Here is a 24,012-nt window from a genome sequence, read left to right as displayed (position 1 = left end):
GGCCAGATGAACTGCATTCTGGGCCAAATGAGTGCTAAAAGAACTTGCAGATGTAATCTCTGAACTTCTGTCCATTTTTTTTTACATTTCTTGGAGAACAGGTGAGGTGCCAGACGATTGGAGGTGGGCAAATGTGGTCCCCATCTTCAAGAAAGGGATAAAGGAGGATGCGGGTAACTGCCAATCAATCAGCTTGATATTTGTAGCAGGCAAAATTTTGGAACAAATCATCAAATAGTCGGTCCTTGAGCAGCTGAAACAGAGAGCCATGATTTCTAAGACTCAGCACAGGTTTCGCAAGAAAAAGTCATGTCAGACCAACCATATCTCTTTTTTCGAGAAAGTGACTACCTTGCTGGATCAGGGGGATGCTGTAGACTTAGTTTATCTGGATTTCAGTAAAGCTTTTGATAAAGTCCCACATGATATTCTTGCTACAAGTTGCTAAAATGCGGTATGGATCCTTATTCTGGATCCTTATCTGGTTGACAGATCATAACAAAAGGGTACTTGCTAATGGTTCAGCATCCTCTTGGAGAAGAATGACAAGTGGAGTTCCCCAGGGATCTGTCCTGGGGCCTGTGTTGTCCAACATATTTATAAATGATTTGGATAAGGGATTAGAGGGGGTACTTATAAAAATTTACAGGCAATACTAAACTGGGAGGGGTAGCAAACACAACAGAAGACAAAATCAGAATACAGGATAATCTTGACTCGAGAACTGGGCTAAACTGAATAAAATGAAATTCAATAGAGACAAATTTAAAGTTTTGCATTTAGGTAGGAAAAATAATTTACACCAATATAGGATGGGGGAGACTTGTCTTGGCAATAGTATGTGCAAAAAGGATCTAGGAGACTTAGTAGACATACATTGAACATTAGTTAGCAGTGTGATTTGATGGCTAAACCGCTTTACACTGCTCTGATTCAGCCTCCCTTGGAGTCCTGTGTTCAGTTTTGGGCACCCCAGTTGAAGTGGGATGTAGGCAAACTGGAGCGTGTCCAGCGGAGGGCAACAAAGATGGTGAGGGGTTTGGAGACCAAGATGTTTGAGGAAAGGTTGGGGAGTTGGTCTGTTTAGCCTGGAGAGGAGATGAATGAGAGGGGATCTGATAATCATCTTCAAGTATTTAAAAGTCTATCAAGTAGAGGATGGAGCAGAGTTGTTTTTAAAGCCGGAGGGATGGACCAGAACCAATGGGATGAAAATAATGCAAAAGAAATTCCATCTAAACATATGGAAGAAATTCCTGACAGAGCAGTTTCTCAGTGGAACAGGCTTCCTCGAGAGGTGGTGGGTTCTCCATCTTTGGAGATTTTTAACCAGAGGCTGGCTATCCATCTGATGGCTGATTCTGTGAAAGTTCAAGGAGCTGGCAGGTTACAGTGGATGAGTTATAGGGTACTGAGTGTCCTGCATAGTGCAGGGGGTTGGACTAGATGACCCAGGAGGTCCCTTCCAGCTCTATTATTCTATGTGAAGAATCAACCCGTCCTCCAGATTAAAGGTTCCTATGACACTATCAGAGATGGGATTTTGTCCCTCCAGTAAGGAAGTGTTTCTGGATGCTGGGTGCTTACCTTGCTAGTGTGAGATCATGTTTATGGTACTCAAGAGCTTTGGAATATTCCTTTAGGTAGAAGTAGGCATTGCCCAACTGGCTGTAGATTGCACTCAGTGTCTTCAGATCTTCTGTCCCCACCTGCACAGCTGCTTCAAAGAAGGCCACACCAGCTTGGAAATCCTCAGCTTTGCAGGAACGTTCTCCTTCAAGGGCTAACTCCAAACAGGAAGCCTCCATCCTGCAGAGATGCACCAAACCGGTAAGTTCAGTCTCTAAAACTCTGGAAAATCACCCAGGGGAAAACCTCCAAAGTTGATCTGCTGGATATTTCAGATTAGGAAAGTCTAAAAAAATCACAGGTTTTACTTCCTACTATTCACCTGCAAAGCTAGAAAGGAACTGGCTGACAGACACAGCCAATTGTTCCTGTCTGGCCTTTCATTCCTCCAAGTACTCCAGATGTTGCGCCAAAAGATTTCCGCATCAACTTAAAAAAAATTATAATTTCTGCATCAGTTTAGAAAAATCACTCTCAGCTTTGAGACCAAGATTCTGCCCTTAGTTCTGCATATTTACAACTGAAATAGGTGGCAGGACTGCTCTCTAAGACAGGGGTAGTCAAACTGCGGCCCTCCAGATGTCCATGGACTACAATTCCCATGAGCCCCTGCCAGCGAATGCTAGCAGGGGCTCATGGAAATTGTAGTCCATGGACATCTGGAGGGCCCCAGTTTGACTATCCCTGCTCTAAGATCGAGGAACAAAGCCTGACAAGAGAAAATCAGCATGACTTCGGCAGAAGGAAATGCTGCTTCACTAATACAGGAGATAAAGCAGGTCAACAAGCATGTGGGTAGGGATAGACCTCATACACTTGACTTTTCAAATAGCTTTTGACAAGGTCCCTCCCCAAACACTCTACATGGGGCTGCCTTTGAAGGCAGCAGCCAAAATGGGGCAGCCGGGCTACTGTGGGGGTGGGATACAGGGATGGCATCACTCCAGTGCCGATAGATTGCTGTTGGTCACCAATTTGCTAATTAGAAGTGCTGGTTCTTGTCTTTCAGGCTTTTGGGTCCATATTGCACACCTGCTCTATGTACCCCCAGCTTAAGAAATGAAGTTGATCATGATTGGAGATGGGGCTTTTTCAGTGGTGGTACCTGGCCCATGCAATGCCCTTCCCCACCTAGCCCCTATACTACTTTCTTTTAGGTGACAGACCACTACTCTTCTATTTACCCAGGCTTTTGACTAGAAGGCTGATCTTTTAAATATCATTTTATACTTTGTTTTTAGCCTGAAAAATGTCCAAGATACATTTTCATAGAATCCTAGAATCATAGAGTTGAAAAGGGCTATATGGGCCACCTAGTCCACCCTGGTCAATGTAGGATCAGCTTAAAGCATCCAGGATAAGCATCTTCCAGCTGCAGCATGAAGTCCATCAATAGCACTTTATGTTTTGTATTATTTTATACTTCACTATATGCTTTGAATAGTAGGTATTTACTTTTATTACTATATATATATATATATATATATATATACATATACACATACACATACACTAGCATGAAAGCCCATTGCAAACAGGAATGCAATGGGTGCTACGACCCAGGGGACACTGGCAGGCGCAGCTCTCTCTCTCTCTCTCTCTCTCTCTCTCTCTCTCTCAGCAGGAGCCATAGGAGGTAATCAGGGCTCCTTGCAGGGAAGCAAGAGTCAGTTTGGGGCTTGTTTGCAGTTTCTGTCTGTCTGTCTCCCTCACAGCAGGAGCCATAGCAGATAATCAGGGGTCGTTTGCACTTTGGCAGGGCTCTCTGTGTCTCTGTGCATCTCTCTCAGGCATCTGAGAGCATCCAGGGAAGTAGGGCGGGAGCTGGAGAGTGTGGACCAATCAGGGTGCGGCCAGCTTTGCCGGCTGCATTCTGATTGGCCCTAATCCATCTTGGACAGCCAGGACACTCTCCACCCTTCTATATCTTCTTCTACATCTGTATCTATAAATAATTTCTCTCCCTGAACCATGGACAACTTAATAAAGTTGGCAGGCAAAAAATACAAGACAGATGATTATTCACTTTGTGAGTAATCAAACTGTAGAATTCACTGCCAGTGAATGTAGTGATGGTCATAAGCTTAGACAGCTTTAATTAGACAGATCTATAGAGGACAGGTCCCTCAGTGGTGGTCAGTCACAGCAACTAAGGGAGCCTCCACCTTCAGAGGCCATATACTTTTGAACCCCAGTGCTAGGAGGTAGCATTAGCAGAGGGCCTTGGGCTCTGTGTCCAGTTCACTGGGCCTCCAGGGCAACTGGCTGGCCACTGTGTGTGAGGCAGGAGGCTGGACTAGCCTGATCCAGCAGGGCTCTTCTGGTGTCTGTCGGAATCCCCTGGGTACTTCGGCCATGTTTGTGATCTGTGATGTTCCCCTGATACCTGTCTTGACTCCTTCAGGTTGCATTCTGCTGTTTAGTTTATAACTGCTAGCTTTCTCATGGCTATTCACCCTCTACCTTCCTTTTCTCCCTTCTTCCCCCACACCTCTAGTTCTTCTCCTCTTTGTAGTTTAGGTTATCGCGTAAGTTGAGTCTATCTGTGAAATGCAGTTAGCAATATTCCCAAGGGAGAATGAGTTTCACTATACTCTATCCATGGACAAAGGACTTCAGTTATGTGTAACAGATGTTTTCATTCTTAATAAAGAAACTTTCTTATACAGAAGTTTGTCTTATTGGGAAACTGGCAGTGTCCCACCAGCAAAAAGGAGGGTAAGAGTTGGCTTATGGATTTGGGGGGCCAACCACAACTGATGGGGCATTTTATTCCAGCATGGCCTCCACGAGGCAAAGGTCACTTTATCGTAGGCAACCCCGGAACCAAAGGGCACAGAACTGCTTCTGGAGATTTCTGGTGGCAGCTAGATGGGCTGAAGCCAGAGCTGGATTGGGATGAACAATGGCTGGCAGCTCCTGGTCTGCAGGTAAGAACCAGGAGTTGTTTGGGTTCAACCTACCCTCTCACCTCTGCACAGTCAGGAAAGCCCTGCCTGACGTGGTCAGACTCTGTATTGCTCCCTTACAAAGAGGCCTTCTGTTCTCTCTGGAGTGCTTTGGTGAAGATCTGACCTGGCCAGACACCAAAAGGCAATCAGATGCTAAAAGCCCTTCCTAGGCAAGTCCCACTGCAGTCTGTTCAACTCAGGAAACCCACAATTAAATGGGTGGGCCCCATCTTGGCTTTCAACAGTGTTGGTTCTTTGGGCAGGGTTCCTTCCCACTCACAGTAAGGAACGGGGTCATCACATTGCAGCAAATTACTCCTGGTTCTCCCTGACAGACAGACTTGAATCTCCCCTCAGCAGTGACTCTCTGCCAGCAGCCAACCGCCAGCTACTAATTCAGCTTCTCCTCATGAAGCTAAGCAAAGTCAGTCCTGGTTGGAATGTGGATGGGAGACCACCCGGGAACTCCAGGGTTACTATACAGAGGCAAGCAATGGCAACAGGGTACCATGGGGTGCAGGACTTTCCCCAATATTATTTAACATCTTTATGCTACCCGCATAATGCTGGTCCAGAAGTATGGGCTGGGGTGTCACCAGGTTTATCTTCTTTAGGGTGACTAGCTAGTTACCACCACCACCACCACCACCACCCCCGCACTAGCCAGGTGCCTGAAGCTGTTAATGGGATGGCTTCAGTAGAACTCCACAAAGAGAAGAAAAAGCTGGAAGAGAAAGCACATCTTCCCTGCCTGGGCAGAGTAAAATTAACAACAGGAACTTGGGGTGATCTTCAACACCTTCCTGTCAAAGGAGGCACAGATCATGAAGGCAGAGCACCAGGCAATTTTCCATCTCCACCAGGCGAAGCCATTTGTGCCTACCTGACCCTGGTAAACCTAGCCACAATGATCCATACGATAGTCACCTCAAGGTTAGATTATTGTAATTTGCTCTATGCAGCTCTGCCCTTAACCCTGACCCAGAAACTGCAATTAGTGCAAAATGAAGCTGCATGGGTCCTTACTAGGACACTGTGGATGGAATCAGCTGCCTTGGGTGCCAATGGAATTTCTGGATCAAGTTTAAGGTGTAGGTTCTAACATTTAAGGCCTTATGTGGTTTGGGCCCCGCATATCTGAGGGACCACTTTTCCAAGTATGCCCCCCCCCCAAAATGTTATGATTTTCCAATAACAACATGTTGGTGGTCCCTCGAACAGAGCCTTGGCTCCAACCTAGTGGAATAAGCTGCAAGTTGAGATTCAGCCCCTGACAGAACTAATTAAGTTTCGGAAGGCTTCTAAAACAACACTATTCCACCAGGCATATGGTTGTGGAACCTAACCTAAGAGCCAGTTTGGTGTAGTGGTTAGGAGTGCAGACTTCTAATCTGGCATGCCAGGTTCGATTCTGCGTTCCCCCACATGTAGCCAGCTGGGTGGCCTTGGGCTCGCCATGGTGCTGATAAAAGTGTTCTGACCGAGCAGTGATATCAGCGCTCTCTCAGCCTCACCCACCTCACAGGGTGTCTTTTGTGGGGAGAGGAAAGGGAAGGCAACTGTAAGCCGCTTTGAGACTCCTTCGGGGAGAGAAAAGCGGCATATAAGAACCAACTCTTCTCCTTCAGTAATCTCAGGGCTCTCTCAGCCTCACCTCCCTCACAGGGTGTCTGTTGTGGGAAGAGGAAAGGGAAGGCGAATGTAAGCCACTTTGAGACTACTTCGGGTAGAGAAAAGCGGTGTATAAGTACCAACTCTTCTTCTTCAGAACAGGTAAAGAACAAGTAAAGAAAAGGAAGGCCTCCTTCCTTCCCTCGCCAGAATATCCCACCACTGAACTAAGGGCTGAGCAGCAGAATAAGGGTGCATGGTTAACTGCCTATTGTTAGATTCCTGCCATGGTCTCTGGCTATTTTTGTGTATGATCACCTGCTGGGGGGGACGACTGACCTGGAAATATGTGAATGTTTCATGCCTGCATTTCTTTGATCTGTTAAATAAGCGCTGGAACTGTTGGATATTCTAATTGTTGCCATGGGAGAGGGGAGATGGTGTGTTATTGTGAAGGATGGCCTTGAGCCAGCTACACAGGACCCGCACCTGGAAGAGATTGCTTGGCAGGCTTTCTCCTGGGAACTGGCAAAATCCGCCTCCGCTCACCACGGTGGTTCCACGACTTTTTGGGGGTGAGACTTTCAGGGGATACTGGTCTGTGCATTGCATATTGATTCAGTTTCAATAAGAAACGTTATGAACTTTGTAATGTTTTTTCATTAAACTCCTTTTGCCGCAAAGCCTAGCCTGTTTCATTGAGAAGCTGACAATGGGGATTTGACATTTTGCTGAAACGGAATCAATATGCTCCTGAAACCAGTCTTCAAATGGCTTTCTCAAGATGAACATAAACTTCTCAAAGTTCTGCAGCATGGCAGAGTCTGCATCAAGTAAACCCATGAGCCAATTAGCCGCCTTGCCTTCCAGTCTTGGCGCCAGAAATCGAACCCGATTCACATCCATGGGGAAAATGTGGCTTTGAAAACATTGGTATGGAAAACATTTCCAGAGTTAATTCTAAAGCAGTGGCAATAGCCAAGCAACCCAGAGACATCTTAACAAGATTTGACAAGCAAATCTGAGATTCAATTTTACGTAAAAACAGAGAGACACGACTACTCTTCCAATACCAAGAAGCAAAGGTATTTCAAGACTTATCAGCAGACCTGTTAAAGAAAAGAGCAGAGCTCCTCTTCCTGTGTCAAATTCTAATTCAAAAAGAGATCAGATACTTCTGGAAGATTCCAGTTGCATTGGAAGCAGTGCTACCTTCAGGCAGGTGCACTATCAAAACAGTTGAAACAAAAACCCCTGGCTGTGTTGCTAGAAAAAGACAAGCTGATTGACGACAAAGAGGAGAAAAAGAAGCAACTGAAAATAATTTCTGTAAATATTAATAGGTTAAATGCCCCTGGGAAAAGGTCCAAGACTTTTACACAGCTAAGGAAGTTGGAGGCAGATATTATTTGCATTCAAGAAAACCATATTAAAAAGACTCATGAGCATCTTTTAGAAGCTAAAAGATTGGGAAATAAGCATCAGAGTCCTCAAAACAGAGAGGGGTGGCTATATATGTTAATCTGAAACTGGACACACAAGTGAAATTCAAATATCTACAAGGAAGATATCTATTTTTGAACCCGAAACTGGCAAATAGGAAAGAATGGACATTGGTGAATACCTACACCCCAAATAATTAGGAGAAATTTTTGAAAAGTTTTTCCAAAATTATAATGAAAATAGTGGATAGTGGATGGTAATGCTATCGCTGTGCCTGATCCAGTAATGCAGTGGTCCCCAACTCGCGGGCCACGGCCCAGTGCCGGGCTGTAAAGGCCTTGGCGCTGGGCCGCGGCTGCCTCTCCCCGCCCCCCCCGCAGTAAAAAACTTCCCAGGCCGCAAGCTTGCAGCCCGGGAAGCTTCTTACTGCGGGGGGGGGGGGGAGAGGGAATCAGGGCCGCGGCTGCGTATTGCTCATGCGTGGCGCATATGCGCCATGCGCGGCCAAATCGCACATTTGCTGCACTTTTGCGCATGCACGAAAGTGCTGCGCATGCACGATTTCGGCAGCGTATGGGCAATATGCAGGTGCGGGCACGCATGCGCGGCATGCACGGGCAGGCAGTTGCCCTGCTGGTCCCCAGCCTCAAAAAGGTTGGGGACCACTGCAGTAATGGATGAATCAAGTAAAAATCCAGGATTAAAACTGCCAAAGAAGTTTTTAAATTGTTTACATCAGTCATCAATGAGTGATTTTTGGAGAGAACAAAATAAAACGAAGCGGCAGTATACTTTCTATTCCACGTGATCCCAATCTTACTCGTGAATCGAGCAATGCTGGGTATTCAAGGGAATGTTTCCTCTATGTCAAACAACACAAATTTTACCGGCCACTTTCACCGATCACTCTCCAATAGAATTAATCTTGGTACAACAAAGAGCAGGCATAAGAAGATGGAGACTTAATGAATTACTAATGCAAAACCTGGAATTGTTGAAAAGATGTCAAGAGGATCTCAAAGAATTTTTCAGATTTAACAACAACTCTGAAGTCAATAAGATAACCTCCAGGCTAGACTTCTGACACTTGCTCTACATGGGCCTGTCCTTGTACTTGACACAGAAACTGCAACTGGTGCAAAATGTAGCTGATAGGGTCCTCACTGGAATATCTTGGAGGACCAATATCCAGCCTGTGCTGAGGAACCTGCATTGGTTGCCAGTTGTGGCCCAGATCAGGTTCAAGGTTCTGGTGTTAACCTTCAAGGCAATCCACAGTCTGGGCCTCTCATATCTGCAGGACCACCTATCTCCTTAAGAACCCTGCAGGACACTGCGCTCCATGGGTATGAAGTTGTTGGAGGTCCCTGGCCCAAGGGAGGTTCATATGGCCTCAACAGGGCCAGGGATTTTTCGGTCCTGGCCCCTACCTGGTGGAATGAGTTTCCAGGAGATCACAGAGCCTGCAAGATGGGGCTCTTCTGCCAGGTCTTTTGTTGAGGCCAGGGCTAGTAAGATCCAGGCTGCCACTGGCTAGTCAGTCCATTGCCCCCCCCCGAGAACTCTTTTATCGAAAAGGTCTGTTGAGCCAGGGGCAGGTGGGCATTTCGCTGCTAGGGAAGGTTATAGGGGGTTATAGTGTTTTTAGAGCAATTTATGTAGGTTTTATTATTGTTTCCTGCTACAAGCCACTTTGTGGGACTGGTGGGATATGAATTTAAACATACATACATACATACATACATACATACATACATACATACATACATACATACATACATACATACATACATACATACATACATACATACATACATACATACATACATACATACATACATACATACATACATACTGGAACTGAGATGACTAGAGTGAATTTGAAGGAAGACAAAGAATCGAGAACATCTTATAGAATGCAGATGAGAGCCTATGAGATGGCGGTGAAGTCAGTGAAACGCAACTTTAACTCGACACGCATCACATCTGCACACTCATGCCCAGCACAATTATTCAGAGTAGTTCAATCCCTCACCACCCTCGATGCCAAAACAGTAGCCAATTAAATATCAGCTGTGAGGGATTTGTGAGTCATTTCGAAGACAAAATCTTGACTCTCCGCCGCAACCTCCCTCCAACTTTGGACACAGAAAGTGAACTAGAGGCCTCTTGGCCATCCTTGAAGAGAACACTGAGTTACTTCAGATGACTCTCGTTAGCTGAAGTTGACAGGATGCTAACAGCAACAAGGCCAACCACTTGCCCCCTAGACCAGGGGTAGTCAACCTGTGGTCCTCCAGATGTCCATGGACTACAATTCCCATGAGCCCCTGCCAGCATTTGCTCATGGGAATTGTAGTCCATGGATATCTGGAGGACCACAGGTTGACTACCCCTGCCCTAGACCCATGTCCATCATGGCTCCTAAAAACAACAGACATAAGAATTGAGATCCCCCTCCAGGAAATGATCCCTGGCCCCATACAAGTGTGTCTGGCCTCAACAAGGACCAGAACTTTCTGTCCTGGTCCTCACCTGGTGGAATGAGCTCCCTGAAGAGATCAGGGTGCTGCCTTAACTTCCACAAGGCCTGCAAAAGGGAGCTTCTCCACTGGCCCAACGGCATCCATGGGTACTCCCTCAGACACCCCCTCCATGACCTGAACCAGCCTGACCTGGGGGTTTGTCTAAGTTGTAGTTGTTATTGCTGACCAAAGCCATTGGAGTTCTGTTGGTTTAGATCCACTGCTGGATTGTTACTGATGTATTATTTTTCCTTAGGAGGCTGAAATGAGCAAAAACTTTTCCCCTCTCAGGTCAGAGAACATGCAAGAAGGGAGAAGTCAGCTCAGTTGCTTTCTAGACTCACCAGACTCACCAAGTTTATTGCAAATGCCAATATATCTAGCAGGAGAGATGATGGGTGGGCTAAGCTCTGAGATTTGGAGGACTTTAGAACATCTCTAGGAAAAGCTTCTCTGACCAGGCCTAACCCAGTCAGGGAAGCAAGGAGGAAGAGCTCTTTGGAGCCGAGTGTACCAGAGCAGAAGGAACTTTTAAATGACGTCTGGAGGAGGAGGCCATTAGTCAAGTATTTGCCTGGATAGCTAAATGAAGTTGCAAAGCAAAAGAAACTCTGTAGAAATCTACAACTTCCTACTCTATGGAGTCTGTCCCATATTTTAACATCTGAAGAGTTTGGCCCTCTGTCTGGTGCACCGAATGCCTTACCAGCAGATTTCTGCTTGCCAAAGGAGACTTACAGATCCAACTGGATTCCAGAATGCTCTGCAGGATCTGATGCCCCCCAGTGGGCTAGCATTTCCGGCTCTCTAAAGCCATCAACGAAACCGCTCCCCAATGTCCTGTTTTCCCACCCAAAGCCAGATCCATGGTAGTTATTGGAGCTGTGCAAGTGGAAAGGGGAATTGCAAGAGTTATAGGATGTTTATGAATGCTTACGAAATCGCCGTGAAGACTGCGAAGAAGGAATTCTATGCAATCTCCATTGCTTCCGCAAGCTCATGCCTGGCTCAATTATTCAAAACAATCCAATCTTGGATGTCTTTATCTAAAGGGCTCCATCAGCCAATGGGCCGACAACTTGAACCTGCCTGCAGGGTTGTCTGAGCAAGTGTATGCTCACCTGAGTGAGCTGTGGGTAACCTCAGAGACTAGAGGGGGGAAGCCACCCTAGGGGACAATGGCAACAATGGGGATGAATGTCTCTGGCCAGGTCACACCGAGGTCTTCCTTTTAACTGCCCCCATTCAGTGGACAGACAGGGGACGCAGTGTCCACCTATACCCCACACATGGGTGGCTGCTTCCCTCACAAAAAACAACCCGGGGCCAGCTCCCCCTAAATTAGGCCACATACCCCATGGGGCCCAGTATTATGCCCTGCTGCCCCCAGTGTACGTACCTCTGCTACAGGGGCCCCCTGTTCTACCCACAGGTACTACCCCCACCCCCACACTTTCCTGTGTACAGCCAGGGACCTGGGAGGGGGGTAGCTGGGTGAAAGTTCCATGCCAGATACGACAGATCTCCTGATACTGTCCTATTCCCTGGTCAAAGCAGCAAGATTTATGCAGGGCTTGGGGGGATACCTTTCACATCGAAGCCCAAATTGTCTGCCAAGTTGGGACAAATGTGGGGGGGGGGGGGAGATCGGGGAATGATAGGCCAACCTCTATGAATGACAGGATCCTGAACTCATGAGTGTCCACAGGCTGCAAGAGTCCTTGCAGGTGCATTCTGTAGACCCCTTCCAAGAACAGAAGGCTCGGACCAACTCAGCAGCTGTGGCAGTACACCTCTCCCCTGGGTCAGTATATTAGCGACCTTTGCACCTCATCTGGCTGGGTCCCTGGTTTCAACAAGGATTCGCAAATGTATTTTTTCAAGAAGGGATTGGACTCAGCTGGGTGATATCAGGGCTCTCTCAGCCTCACCCACCTCACAGGGTGTCTGTTGTGGGGAGAGGAAAAGGAAGGCGACTGTAAGCCGCTTTGAGCCTCCTTTGGGTAGAGAAAAGCGACATATAAGAACCAACTCTTCTTCTTCTTCAGTAATATCAGGGCTCTCTCAGCCTCACCTCCCTCACAGGGTGTCTGTTGTGGGGAGAGGAAAGGGAAGGTGAATGTAAGCCACTTTGAGCCTACTTTGGGTAGAGAAAAGAGGTATATAAGAACCAACTCTTCTTCTTATTCTTCTTCTTCTTCTTCAGGGAACTGTTTGTAATTGAGTATTTAGTATTTCACTTTTAATAAACTCCCAGCACTCTTGGATTCCCATCTCTTTAAGTCTTTCTGACCACGGGACTCTACCCAACATACCTTTAAGTCTGTTAAAATCTGCCTTCCTGAAATACAGTTTATATGTTCAACTACATAAAGGTTTTCTCTTTCTCACAATTGAAAATTCCAAAATCACATGGTCACTTCTACCAAGTGTGCCCACTACTTCCATCTCATCTACCAGTTCTTCCCTATTGATGAGAATCAAGTCTAAAATAGCAGAGCTCCTGGTTCCCCTCTCAACTTTCTGGGAAATGAAGCTGTTGGCAAGACAAGTTAAGAATTTATCGGAGTTTGTATTTTTATCAGAGTTGGTCTTCCAACAAATATCTGGGTAATTGAAGTCACCCATGACCATTGTTTTTCCCTCTTTGAGAATTGTGTAATTTGGTCTAGAAGTCTTCTGACTGGCTTTGTGGTCTATAGCAGACCCCCACAATAATAGCATTTTCATTTCCTACTCCTTTTTTATTTATCAAATACGCTCGCCTGAACCCCAAGCTCAGCCCTCTGCTGCCACGCATACACAACGCCCAGATACCTGTATTTCTTCACAAGTATACTTAACATAGATTGCTACACCACCACCCTTCTTTACTTGTTTGTCCCTTTTGAATAGATTGTAACCCTCTATTCTAGTATTCCAATTTTTTGTTTATTATATTTATATACCACCTTCCCCAGAGGCTCAGGTTTACAGAAAACCTATAAACAATACAAGAAACAATCCATAACATATAAATAACCATAACATTAATATTAATAACTGATAATTGTGGCAATGCAAACAGTGCAACATTCAAACAGGTCTAGGAGCAGGGCGCACTGATGGAGTTCTGGGAGGGAGGGAACAGAGGCCCATCAGATGTTGTTGGTTATGCCTGGTCTCAACCTGATGCCTGGTGGAAGAGCTCCTTTCTGCAGGCCCTGAGGAACTGTTTTAGCTCCATCAGGGCCCTGATCTCCGGGAGCTCATTCCATCAGGGGGTGCCAGGATGGAGAAGGCTCTGGCCCTGGTCAAGGCCAGACGGGATTCTTTAGAGCCAGGGACCATTAGCCGGTTGGTGGTGGTGAAGCGTAGAGCTCTTTGGCCTATTATGCACGGCCACTGAAACGGCGGCACAGAGAACGCAGAGGAGGAAGAAGCGAAGCAAACCGCTTACGCACGGGACGGAACGCAACGGTGGCAAAAACCAGAGTATCCGATTATGCATGCGGCTACTCCGGAGCTACTTCTGGTTGCGCTTTTTCGGCGTCATACATTGACTCTGCACCCGGTTGCCGCCTGCAGCGTGCATAATTGGTGATTTTAGCCGCCGCCATTGCACCCCGAATGCAGACCTTCCACTCTGTGCATAATGGGCCTTTGAGGGACATAGGCAGGGAGGCGATCCCTCAGGCATTAATCAAAAGACCTTGAAGGTAATTACCAGAAACTTTAGCCTGATCCAGAATTCAACTGACAACAACTGCAGTTGGTGGGAAATGGGCCAGATGTGGGACCTCCACAGTGTTATGAGGATCCTGGCCACTTCATTTTGGACCAGCTGTAGTTTCTGGATCAAGGCTAATGGCAGGCCTGCATAGAGCGAATTACAGAAATCCAGTCTAGAGGTGACTGTTGCAGGGATCACTGGGGCTATGTATTCCAGGGCCAGCTAGGGCGCTGATAGCTTGGCAGAGATGGTAAAATGATAGCCGTGCTACCTTTGCAACCTGGGCTTCCATTGTGAGGGAAGCTTCCAGAATCATGCGCAGATTCCTGGCGGAGTGAGCCGCAGAGAGCTGCACACCATCCAGGTGGGTAGACATGCTTCCAGACACGGGTCTTTCCTACCCAGCCACAGGACCTCCATCTTTGAAGGATTGAGATTCAGACGACTCTGCTCGAGCCATCTCGTAATTGCTTCCAGGCAGCTGGCTAATGCTTCTGGGAGAGAGTCAGGGCAGACATCCATCAGGAGGAAGAGCTGGGTGTCATCTGTGTATTGATGATAACTCATCCCAAACTTCTGTATCAGTTGTGCAAGAGGCCGCATGAAGATGTTGAATAGGACAGGAGAGAAGACCGCTCCTTGTGGGGCTCTGCAAGTAAGTTTTATGTTCTCTCTCCTATTGCAACCCTCTGTCCATGATGCCTTCAAGATGGCGGCCGGAGCAGTCACGGAATCAGACTGCTCCCGAAACTAAACAAACAAAGCACAAGAATACCCGCCAAAAAAGCACCAAAACTTGGTCACATATTAGATGAAGCAGAGCAGAGGGTTGGATCAGAACCAATGGGATTAAATTAATTCAAAAGAAGTTTTGGCTTAACATCCGGAAGAAGTTCCTGACCATTAGAGTGGTTCCTCAGTGGGACAGGCTTCCTTGGGAGGTGGTGGGTTATCCTTCTTTGGAAGTTTTTAGGCAGAGGCTAGATAGCCATCTGACAGACATGCTGATTCTGTGAACTTTGCCAGATTGTAAGTGGGTGGACAGAACAGTTTGTGCAGGTGCTAGGCTCTTGTGGACATTTCCTACATTCTGCAGGGGGCTGGACAAGATGACCTATGGTTCTGTGATTTAAACCATATTTTTTTACTTTAGCGCTTCTTTAAAAAAAAATAGGCCTCTGTAAAGGTAAGCTTAAACTAAATATATCTTAAACCTCAAGGATCTTGGCATGAAATGAGGCTTATGACTTCTAATGCAAGGGAGGCAGGAGGGGCTTGCTCCCTTTTGCTTTCCAATAGCCCAAAGCCTTGAGGGAATCTTTTTTTCTCTCCCAGAGAGGTCTCAGGAGGTAAGGAGGGCTGGCTCAGGGCCAGGACAATCCAACCCCACAAGGAGACTTCTCAGTCATGTCCCAAAGGTATAAGAACTCCTGAAGATTCACACCAACTGAGGCCAATTAGTCTCAGAGGTAAGGAGAAGCTGTGAGACACGGAGAACACAAGTTGTAAAAACCCAAGTGAAATGTATTAAAAACAATTTTATAACCCTTCAGCGAGTTCTTCTTCTCTTTAATCTGGTCATCCATAACTCTTTGACAGAGACCACATGCTTGGCCCTTCATGGCCATTCCCGCACAGGTTTGACATCCCAGCCTTGCTACAGGCAAAGCTTCCCGAGAAAGGCGGGTCCACCACAAGGGCAAGCAACAGTGCTGTCCATACAAGGCCTCGCACCTGAGCGGCGTCGACCCAAGAGACCCCGACAGGCCAACAGGCGAGAACGACACTTCCAGCCCTGCAGAAAGGACGGCCTGGCAGGCTGCAGGGGAGACCCCACCAGGGGACACATTGCTCGCCGCGGGCTGGCCAAGCATGCGGCGCTGGGGGACAGCCACAGACGGCGCCACTCCCACCCCCGGCAAGAGACCCTCGAAGCGGCTGGATGGCGACGCCTGCCGCCGGCAAGAGAGGCAAAGGTTGCCCCGACCGCAAGATGGTTCGACCCCCGGTCCCCGCGTGGACAGGCGACTCCACAGCGCGCCGTTTCCTTCCACCCGTCCCGTCCGACTTGCCTCCTCGCCCGCCCGCCCGCCCTCCCTGCCTCCCTCGAGGCTGGCGCGGACCCGAAGCGCGGCTGCAGAGTGGGCAGCGGCACAGCCCTCGCGAGCCACGCAGCCCTCGCAGACAGAAGCCCCGCCCCGAGGCAAAGGCAGCCTCCGCCCGCGGCCCGACCCGCGCCTTCCAACCCCGCCAAGACGGGGCCGCCCCCCCCCCCGTGACCCTGCGCCAGGGGCGCCCGCCCAGGCCCCCCAGGGAGGGAGGGAGGGAGAGCGACCCGCGGCGGCAGAAAGGGGGCGCCGTGGCTGGGCGGAACCAGAGCCCCCGCGCGGAGGCCGGCGAAGCCGGGTCTCAGGGGGGCGCTCCGCCTCCGGACACCCGAGAGCCCCGCCGCCCCCGCCCGCCTTACCTACCTACCTACCTACCTGGCGTGGAGCCTCCGCGCGGGCGCGCCTGCCTCTGCAGCGGCTGGCGATGCCATGGCGGGCCTGACGCTGCCCGGCGCCACTCCGGGCGGAGGAGGAGGAGGAGGAGGAGGCGGCGGCTTCTTCCCTCCTTCGCGCCCCGCCCCCCACCCAGGCGCCGCCAGCCCCGCGGAGGGACCCCCCCCCCTCTCGCCGCCCTCTCCGGCACCCACGACAGGGCTCTGATCGCCGCTGCTCCCGACGGCCCGGCGCCTGGGGCGAAACGTCCGTGGGCAGGGTCGCCAGACTGGGCGGGCTCTTCTCCCGCAGGACCCCGGCCTTAGGCGCCCCGGGAGACCCGTCGGCAGCCAGTCCCGCCGGAGCCCTGCAGAAGGCCAAGCGGGGCGGGCGGTTGCGGCCGGGGACTCCTGAGGGTCGGCCAGAGACCCCCCCCCACACACACACATACACACACTCCCTCCATTTTCACCAGGGGGAGAGCTGGCAGCTGGAGGCTCTGTACCGCTGGATCTTTCACAAGAAGAGAAGACGAACTCGGCTTTTATGCCCCATCTTCACTACCCTAATGAGTGCCAAAGTGACTTACAATCATTACCCTCCCCCTCCTCCTTGAGAACCGGAGTGGCATAATGGTTAAGAGTGGCAGCTTCTAATCTGGAGAGTCGAGTTTGATTCCCCCACTTCTCCACATGCAGCCAGCTGGGTGACCTTGGGTTCATTACAGAGCTGATAGAGCCTTTCTGAATGAGCAGTTCTCTCAGAGCTCTCTCAGCCTCACCTACCTCCCAAGGTGTCTGTTGTGGGGAGGGGAAAAGGATGGCAATTTTCTTCTGGCAGAGAAAACCAACACTTCTCTAGTGTAACTTGATGATTTATTGATTTATTATTTAATTTATAGTACAAAGCAGCTTGTGGCGATTCATTCCCACAGTCTGCACTCAGCAACAACTTTCATGCCACAGAACAGGCTAACTTCCATCACAACTGACCATATATAAATCTCCCCTGGGTTTCCTCCACAGGAACCCTGTAGCTCCACCCCAACAGTCAGTAGAGACTTAAAGCCACACTACATAACCCCTTCCTCTTCCCACAACGGACACCGTTGTGAGGTAGGTGGGGCTGAGAGAGCTCTAAGAGAACTGTGACAAGCCTAAGGTCACCCAGCCAGCCGCATGTGGAGGAGGAGGAGTGGGGAATCAGACTGGGCTCCCCAGGTTAGAGGCTGCCGCTCTTCACCAATCCACCAGCTAGACAAAGCTGATGGCCTTGCCACAGAGGGAGGCTGCCAAGTCATCCTCTAGTGCAGGGGTAGTCAAACTGCGGCCCTCCAGATGTCCATGGACTACAATTCCCATGAGCCCCTGCCATTTGGCCATTTGGCAGGGGCTCCTGGGAATTGTAGTCCATGGACATCTGGAGGGCCACAGTTTGACTACCCCTGCTCCAGTGTTTTCCAGTCCCAGGAAAAGGCAATACTTCAAATCCTTGATTCTCCACCCTCTCTAATTGCTCTTTTAACCGGCTTCTCCTAAGCGCTGACCTCTTGTCATCCATCTCAAATAACTGCTTATTCTTTTGATTAATGTGACCTAGATTCATGCTCTCTTGGCTCCTCCCTTTCCCCCCTTCCATAGCGAATTGCATGTCAATGCTTCATAACAGGATTCACACCAGTCCCATGCAATCTTTCTCATAAGGAGAATTCCCAGCATGATCTTCCTTTCACATACCTGTGACTGACAACAGCTCATATTGAAATGCTGCTGGTTTTTGAGGCGCTCTCAGGCTTTCGTCATATTCTGTCTTTGCTTCAGCAACATTAGGACTTTGGGGGCTGGAAGAACCCCATAGCACTGCAGCATGGGGAAGAATTACCCAGTGGGCCATCCTAGAGTGGGTGACTGCTGGCTAGATCAGATAATACTTGGACCACGAACCAAAGACCAGGCTCACCGCTTGATACGTTTACAGCCGGCTAAAAAGCTGCCATTTCTGTTTTAATGGGGCACTAATAGGGGGCAGACTACGTGGGTGTCCCTGGGCCTGGGAAGGCACTTCTTGTATGTCCCTGGTGACTGGAAATTGCTTTCGGTGGATCCCAGCAGGCATTTCTGGTGTGTTCCTCTGCCATTCCAGCTTCTTGCCCAGTCAGTCAAGCGTTTGTACACACAGTTGCCATGAACAACAACATTCATCACATTGGGTGCCAGCCACCAGAAGGCTGTGAAATGCACCATATGCTCTGCCTGGGAAAAGGAAATGTGTTCTTCCCCCAGCCGCCTGCCGCCCTTCATCTTGCACAGCTCTAGAGAACTGGAACTGAGGTGGGTGGGCCAGAGTGGTGGGTGTGGCAGGTCACCAAATATTAGGAGAGCCTGGAAGTGCAGAACTCTCCCCCCCCCCCCGTTTATCTGTTACCCAAAGACAGGGGTAGTCAAACTGCGGCCCTCCAGATGTCCATGGACTACAATTCCCAGGAGCCCCTGCCAGCGAATGCTGGCAGGGGCTCCTGGGAATTGTAGTCCATGGACATCTGGAGGGCCGCAGTTTGACTACCCCTGCCCAAAGAGATGGGATGAGTCATTTGTTTTGGCATGGGCACCATTAGCAGAGGCCTAACGTGTATGGGCAGGGGAAGAAGCACATATGAGTGGTGTACATGGTATCCTGAGAATGATAGCTTCCTTTTTATTTATTTTTTATTTATTTAGATTTATATACCGCCCTCCCCAAAGGCTCAGGGCGGTTTACATTAAAACTAGTCAACGATACATGAAACAGTCTTCGTTAAAAACATACAGTAATTAATAACAGTGGTTGTAACCATATAACAGAATAATGTAACAGTATAACAATATAATAAAATAATATAACGATGGAACAGTGGAACAGAGCGCTCTGGTGGAGTTCTGGGAGGAAGGGGGGAGCGGGGGCCCTTAATTCGCTGTTGGTTGTGCCTGGTCTCAACCAAATGCCTGGCGGAGAAGCTCCTTTTTGCAGGCCCTGCAGAACTGTTTAAGCCCCGTCAGGGCCCTGATCTCCTCCGGGAGCTCGTTCCACCAGGTGGGGGCCAGGACAGAGAATGCTCATTGTAATAATGTTTCATTGTAACACCTGGTGTGAGGAGAGACATTTTTCTTTAGGTTTGAACTGAGAAAAACCTTCACCTGGAGATTTCAAATGAAAAGAGCCAGATCAGGGAAAGGGGACAGGATTGCTGTCTTTAAGTATCTGAAAGGTTGCCACTTACAGGAGGACAGGGAGTGGTTCCTATTGTCAGCATAGGATAAGACCCACAGTCATGGCTTTAAGTACATGCAGAACGGCACCAGCTAGATATCAAGGGGGGAAATTCACAGAGTAGTTCAGTGGAAACAACTGCCTAAGAAGGTGGTCAGCACTCCTCACAGGCAGTCTTTAAGCAGCAACTGGACAGATATTTTTCGTGGATGCTTTTTAGGCTGATTCTGCATTGAACAGGGGGTTGGACTTAGATGGCCTGCATGACCCCTTGCAACTATCAGTTTCAGCAATTGCAACTTGATTTCGCTGAACTGCCCTCATATAGTCAGGTTTATATCAGCTTTCTTTGACCATTTACGCACTAGGAACTTCACTGCCCCAGCAACTGTGCAGGTGCAAAAATTGGGGGCAGATTAGGAGCACCTGGCCAAATGCTCCCCGTGTGGGTGCAGGAAGAGGTGGGGCAACCTGCCACAACGAAAACTCCAGGCTGCAGCCTGGCATGAAACCTCCAGTGCATAAACAGTCTTTGAGATTCTGTTTGGAAAGTTTTTTTTGTAGGGAATGAACTACCCCAAAGAAAAACTATCTCAGAATTGTCAGGTGCTCTGAGCAAATCTCTGTTACTGCTGTGTGGAATATTGAAAGCACTGCATAAGCAGACAGTTCCCACAGATGTCACAAGCCAAAACATCTACCCTGGAGACTACATCTGGGTGAGAGTCTACACAAGAAAAGCAGCCTTGAAGCCCAAATAGGGAGGCTCATGCCAGGTCTTCTTCATCGCAAGCACAGCTATTTGAGTGATAGAGGGAATAGTAATAATACATTTTTATTTGCAGCCAGATGCTCATGGGTGGGTAGCATTAATGAAATGAACATGCAATTTAAAACTTTAAAACCATCAGTCTAGACCTCTAAGATACCCAGCCAGGGGTGTTCTCTAGGGCAGGGGTAGTCAACCTGTGGTCCTTCAGATGTCCATGGACTACAATTCCCATGAGCCCCTGCCAGCAACTGCTGGCAGGGGCTCATGAGAATTGTAGTCCATGGACATCTGGAGGACCACAGGTTGACTACCCCTGCTTTAGGGGGACACTGTGATGCCTGGCCTTGCCACCACCTGCCTGCCTGCCAATGGCCTGTGCCCACATGCACGCTGCCGACTCAGGCAGCTTCGCAGGCCAGGAGGGTGGCCAGCTGGCGGCCAGGAACAGGTAGGGAGGGGGAAGAAAGCCCTGACATTGGCACCATGGGGGGGGGGGAGGCCAAGCAATGTGGGGAGGAGGAGACCCTGCAATTGGGGGAGAGGGGGAGAAACAGCCCAGAGCTGCAAAGAATGGGTGGTATAAAAATCCAAATAAATAAATAAATAAATAAATAAATAAATAAGGGACCCTGCAACACCAGGATGAGGAGAGGCTACATGGGGCCAGGCAACATGGAGCCAGCAGGAAGGGTTTAAAATAATTCAAAAGAATTTTCGGCTAAACATACAGAGCGCTTCCTCGGTGGATCAGCTTCCTCGGGAAGTGGTGGGTTCTCCTTCCTTAGAAGTTTTTTTTAGCAGAGGCTAGAAAGCCACCCCATAGAAATGTTGATTTTGTGAATTTAGGCAGAATGTAAGTGGGTGGGTAGAAGGGATCAAGTAGTTGCTTGGCTCTTGTTGCCATTTCCTGCATTTTGTAGGGGGTGGACTAGATCACCCTAGGGGTCCCTTACAATTCTATGATTCCTGGAGACTTCAGGAAAAGCTACTTTGACATAGCCTGGCCTGGTCAGTGGGATGATAGAACTCCTGAGAGCAAGAAGAAAAGGGGTTTTGGGTGCTGATTCCATCTAGGGAGGTAGAGCTGAGGTCTGCAGGAGGCAGCCATTGCCATGTGCTGGCCTGTACCCCGAAAAGAGTCTTCAAACTTTTTCCTAACCTGTGTAGGTGACCTCTGAATATTAACAAATTGCAAATTGTCTACTTACTGTACAATGTTGTGGTATCTTGGATAGACTTGTGTGCAAAGCATTGTTTAACATTAGAGTTTGTGTGGAACAGAAATGCTTGGGTCAGGCAGCTTTTTGTGTTGTGAGCTTGGCTAAGAGTTGGGCCTTTCTCACTGAATAGTTGCAAATAAAGGGCTCTAGTAGTCTCTTTCCTAAGAATTTTGGGGAAAAACAGCTCACCATTCTTTGCCTTGTGAGGGATGGTGAAAGTGTCAGCTTCACCCCTCCAAATGTGGTGGCTGGCTTAACCAGAATCATAGAATCACAGAGCTGGAAGGGGCCATATAGGCCATCGAGTCCACCCCCTGCTCAATGGAGGATCAACCTAAAGCATCCAGGAGAAGTCTCTGTCCAGACACTGCTTAGAATCATAGAACCATAGAGTTGGAAGGGGCCAGACAGGCCATCTAGTCCAACCCCCTGCTCAATGCAGGATCAACCTAAAGCATCCAGGATAAGTAGCTGTCCAGCTGCTGTTTGAAGACTGTCAGTGAGGGGGCATTCCCAAGTATCTCAGTCTTTCCTCATAGGGCTTAGTTCCTAGGCCCCGGATTATTTTCATCACTGTCCTTTGAACCCTCTCCATTCTGTCCATGTCCTTTTTGAAGTGAAAACTGTACACAGTCCTCCAGGTGGGGTCTGACCAATGTGATATACAATGGGACCATGACATCTGAATTTGATGTGATGCCTTTGTTGATATAGCCCAAGACTGCATTTGTCTTTTTTACTGCTGCATCAAACTGTCTATTCATATTTAGCTTACACTCCACAAATACCCCAAGATCAAGTTCACACACAATGCTACCCAGAAGTGTATCTCCCATCCAATATGCATGCTTCTCATTTTGTGACCAAGATATAGAACTCTACACTTCTCCTTATTGAATTGCATCTTGTTCTCTTTTGCCCACTTTTCCAGCATGTTCAGATCTCATTGAATTCTGCTGCTCATCTCCCTGTACTCTGATAAAATACCACTGATAACCAGTCTTTCAATGCAGTTTTCTAGCCAGTTCCCTATCCACCTAACCATTCAAAAATCCAGTCTACAGTCCTCCAGTTTGCCCATCAGAACATCACGGGGAACCTTCCCAAAAGCCGTACTGAAATCTAGGTAAACGATGCCCACTGAGTTTCCACAAACTAATAATTCCGTCACTCGGTCTAAAAAGGAAACCAGGTTAGTCTGGTAGGACTTATTGGAGACTAATTTCTGCTGACTTCCCCGGATCAACAAATTATGCTCCAGATGATGGCAGATCACCCCCTTTAAAATCTTCTCCATTATCTTCCCTGAAACTGAGGTCAGGCTCACTGGCCTGTAATTTCCCGGGTCATCTCTCCTCCCTTTTTTGACAATTGGGATAACATTCACTATCCTCCAGTCTTCTGGCACCTCTCCAGTCATCCAAGAGGTCCCAAAGATGATGGACAAGGGTTCTGCCAGCTCTCCAGAAAGTTCTTTGAGCACTCTTGGGTGCACACCATCTGGCCCAGGGGAGTTGAACTCATCCAGTGCAGCCAGATGCCTCTCGACAACATCTCTATCCATGCCACCCTGTCACTATACCTTGCCTACTAATATCCCTAGATGTGCCCATGTTCTTCTTTGAAAATACAGAGGCAAAACAGGTACTGAGCCTTTCTGCTTTGTCCTCTTTCAGGGTCTTGCCATCTTCACCCAACAGCATCTTGGGTGAAGACAGGGTCTTCTGCTATCCCAGTCTTATTTAAAATGCATGAAATATAAAATAATTTTCTTTCCCTTGCTTTGTTTTAATGGATTGCCTGGAAAAGGGCCTGAACTTCATCCTCCGAGACCAGGTCATAATTGCCTTGTGCCACGTGAGACATTAATCATCATAACTGTCCGTGTCACTGGAAATCTTTACCACTCATTTGTTCCTGTCAAGGATGAAGCTCAAGCAAAGCTAAGGGGGAATGAATGAGAAGTCGAAGGTCTGAGTCAAAAGAGCTGGAGATTTGATGGATTGGGAATTTGCAGCAGTTAACAAAGAATTAAGTCAAGTGGACGATAACGTATTAATCTACTCATGGAAAGAGAAAGAAGACTGCACAGACATGATTGGGTTGCTTCCCATCCTGGAAGCCCCTTGGCTGGCTAGAAATGCTTGCAGAATGAGCCTAAAGGATGATTCAGCTGACCTTTTTCTATAATTTTAAGGGCCCCAGGCCATTTAAGAACCCAAGACAGACCTTGCTGGATCCGACTGTTGGTCCATCTGGCCCACCAGCCAACAGCTGACTCCCCCAGTCTGATGGGGTCTTGCATGTGAACAAGGGGATATTGCTGGTGCCCCAAAGAAGGCACTTCCATAGTGACTGAAAATGAGTTCATCTCATCACTGGGAGTGCTGCAGCACAGCTGAACCACAGAGTTCTGGCTGACT

At 48.4% G+C, this 24,012-nt stretch overlaps 1 protein-coding gene across 2 annotated transcripts in view; it reads right to left on the bottom strand.

The window, feature by feature from the left end:
* Nucleotides 1–16,486, bottom strand: part of GPSM1 (G protein signaling modulator 1) — a 54,658-nt gene extending 38,172 nt beyond the window's left edge. For both annotated transcript variants that reach the window (XM_077305711.1, XM_077305712.1), the window contains exons 1-2: nucleotides 16,355–16,486; nucleotides 1,588–1,809 (exon numbers count right to left, since the gene is read on the bottom strand). In XM_077305711.1, the coding sequence (XP_077161826.1) occupies nucleotides 1,588–1,809; nucleotides 16,355–16,410 (278 nt within the window). In that variant the 5' untranslated portion in view covers nucleotides 16,411–16,486. The remainder of the gene's footprint in view (nucleotides 1–1,587; nucleotides 1,810–16,354) is intronic.
* Nucleotides 16,487–24,012: the final 7,526 nt, after the last annotated feature.

Source organism: Paroedura picta, chromosome 12 (genome assembly GCF_049243985.1).
Source record: "Paroedura picta isolate Pp20150507F chromosome 12, Ppicta_v3.0, whole genome shotgun sequence".
In the NCBI taxonomy this organism is placed as follows: Eukaryota; Metazoa; Chordata; class Lepidosauria; order Squamata; family Gekkonidae; genus Paroedura; species Paroedura picta.
Note: the sequence above shows the minus strand (reverse complement) of the source record. Positions and strands in the feature narration are given on the sequence as shown.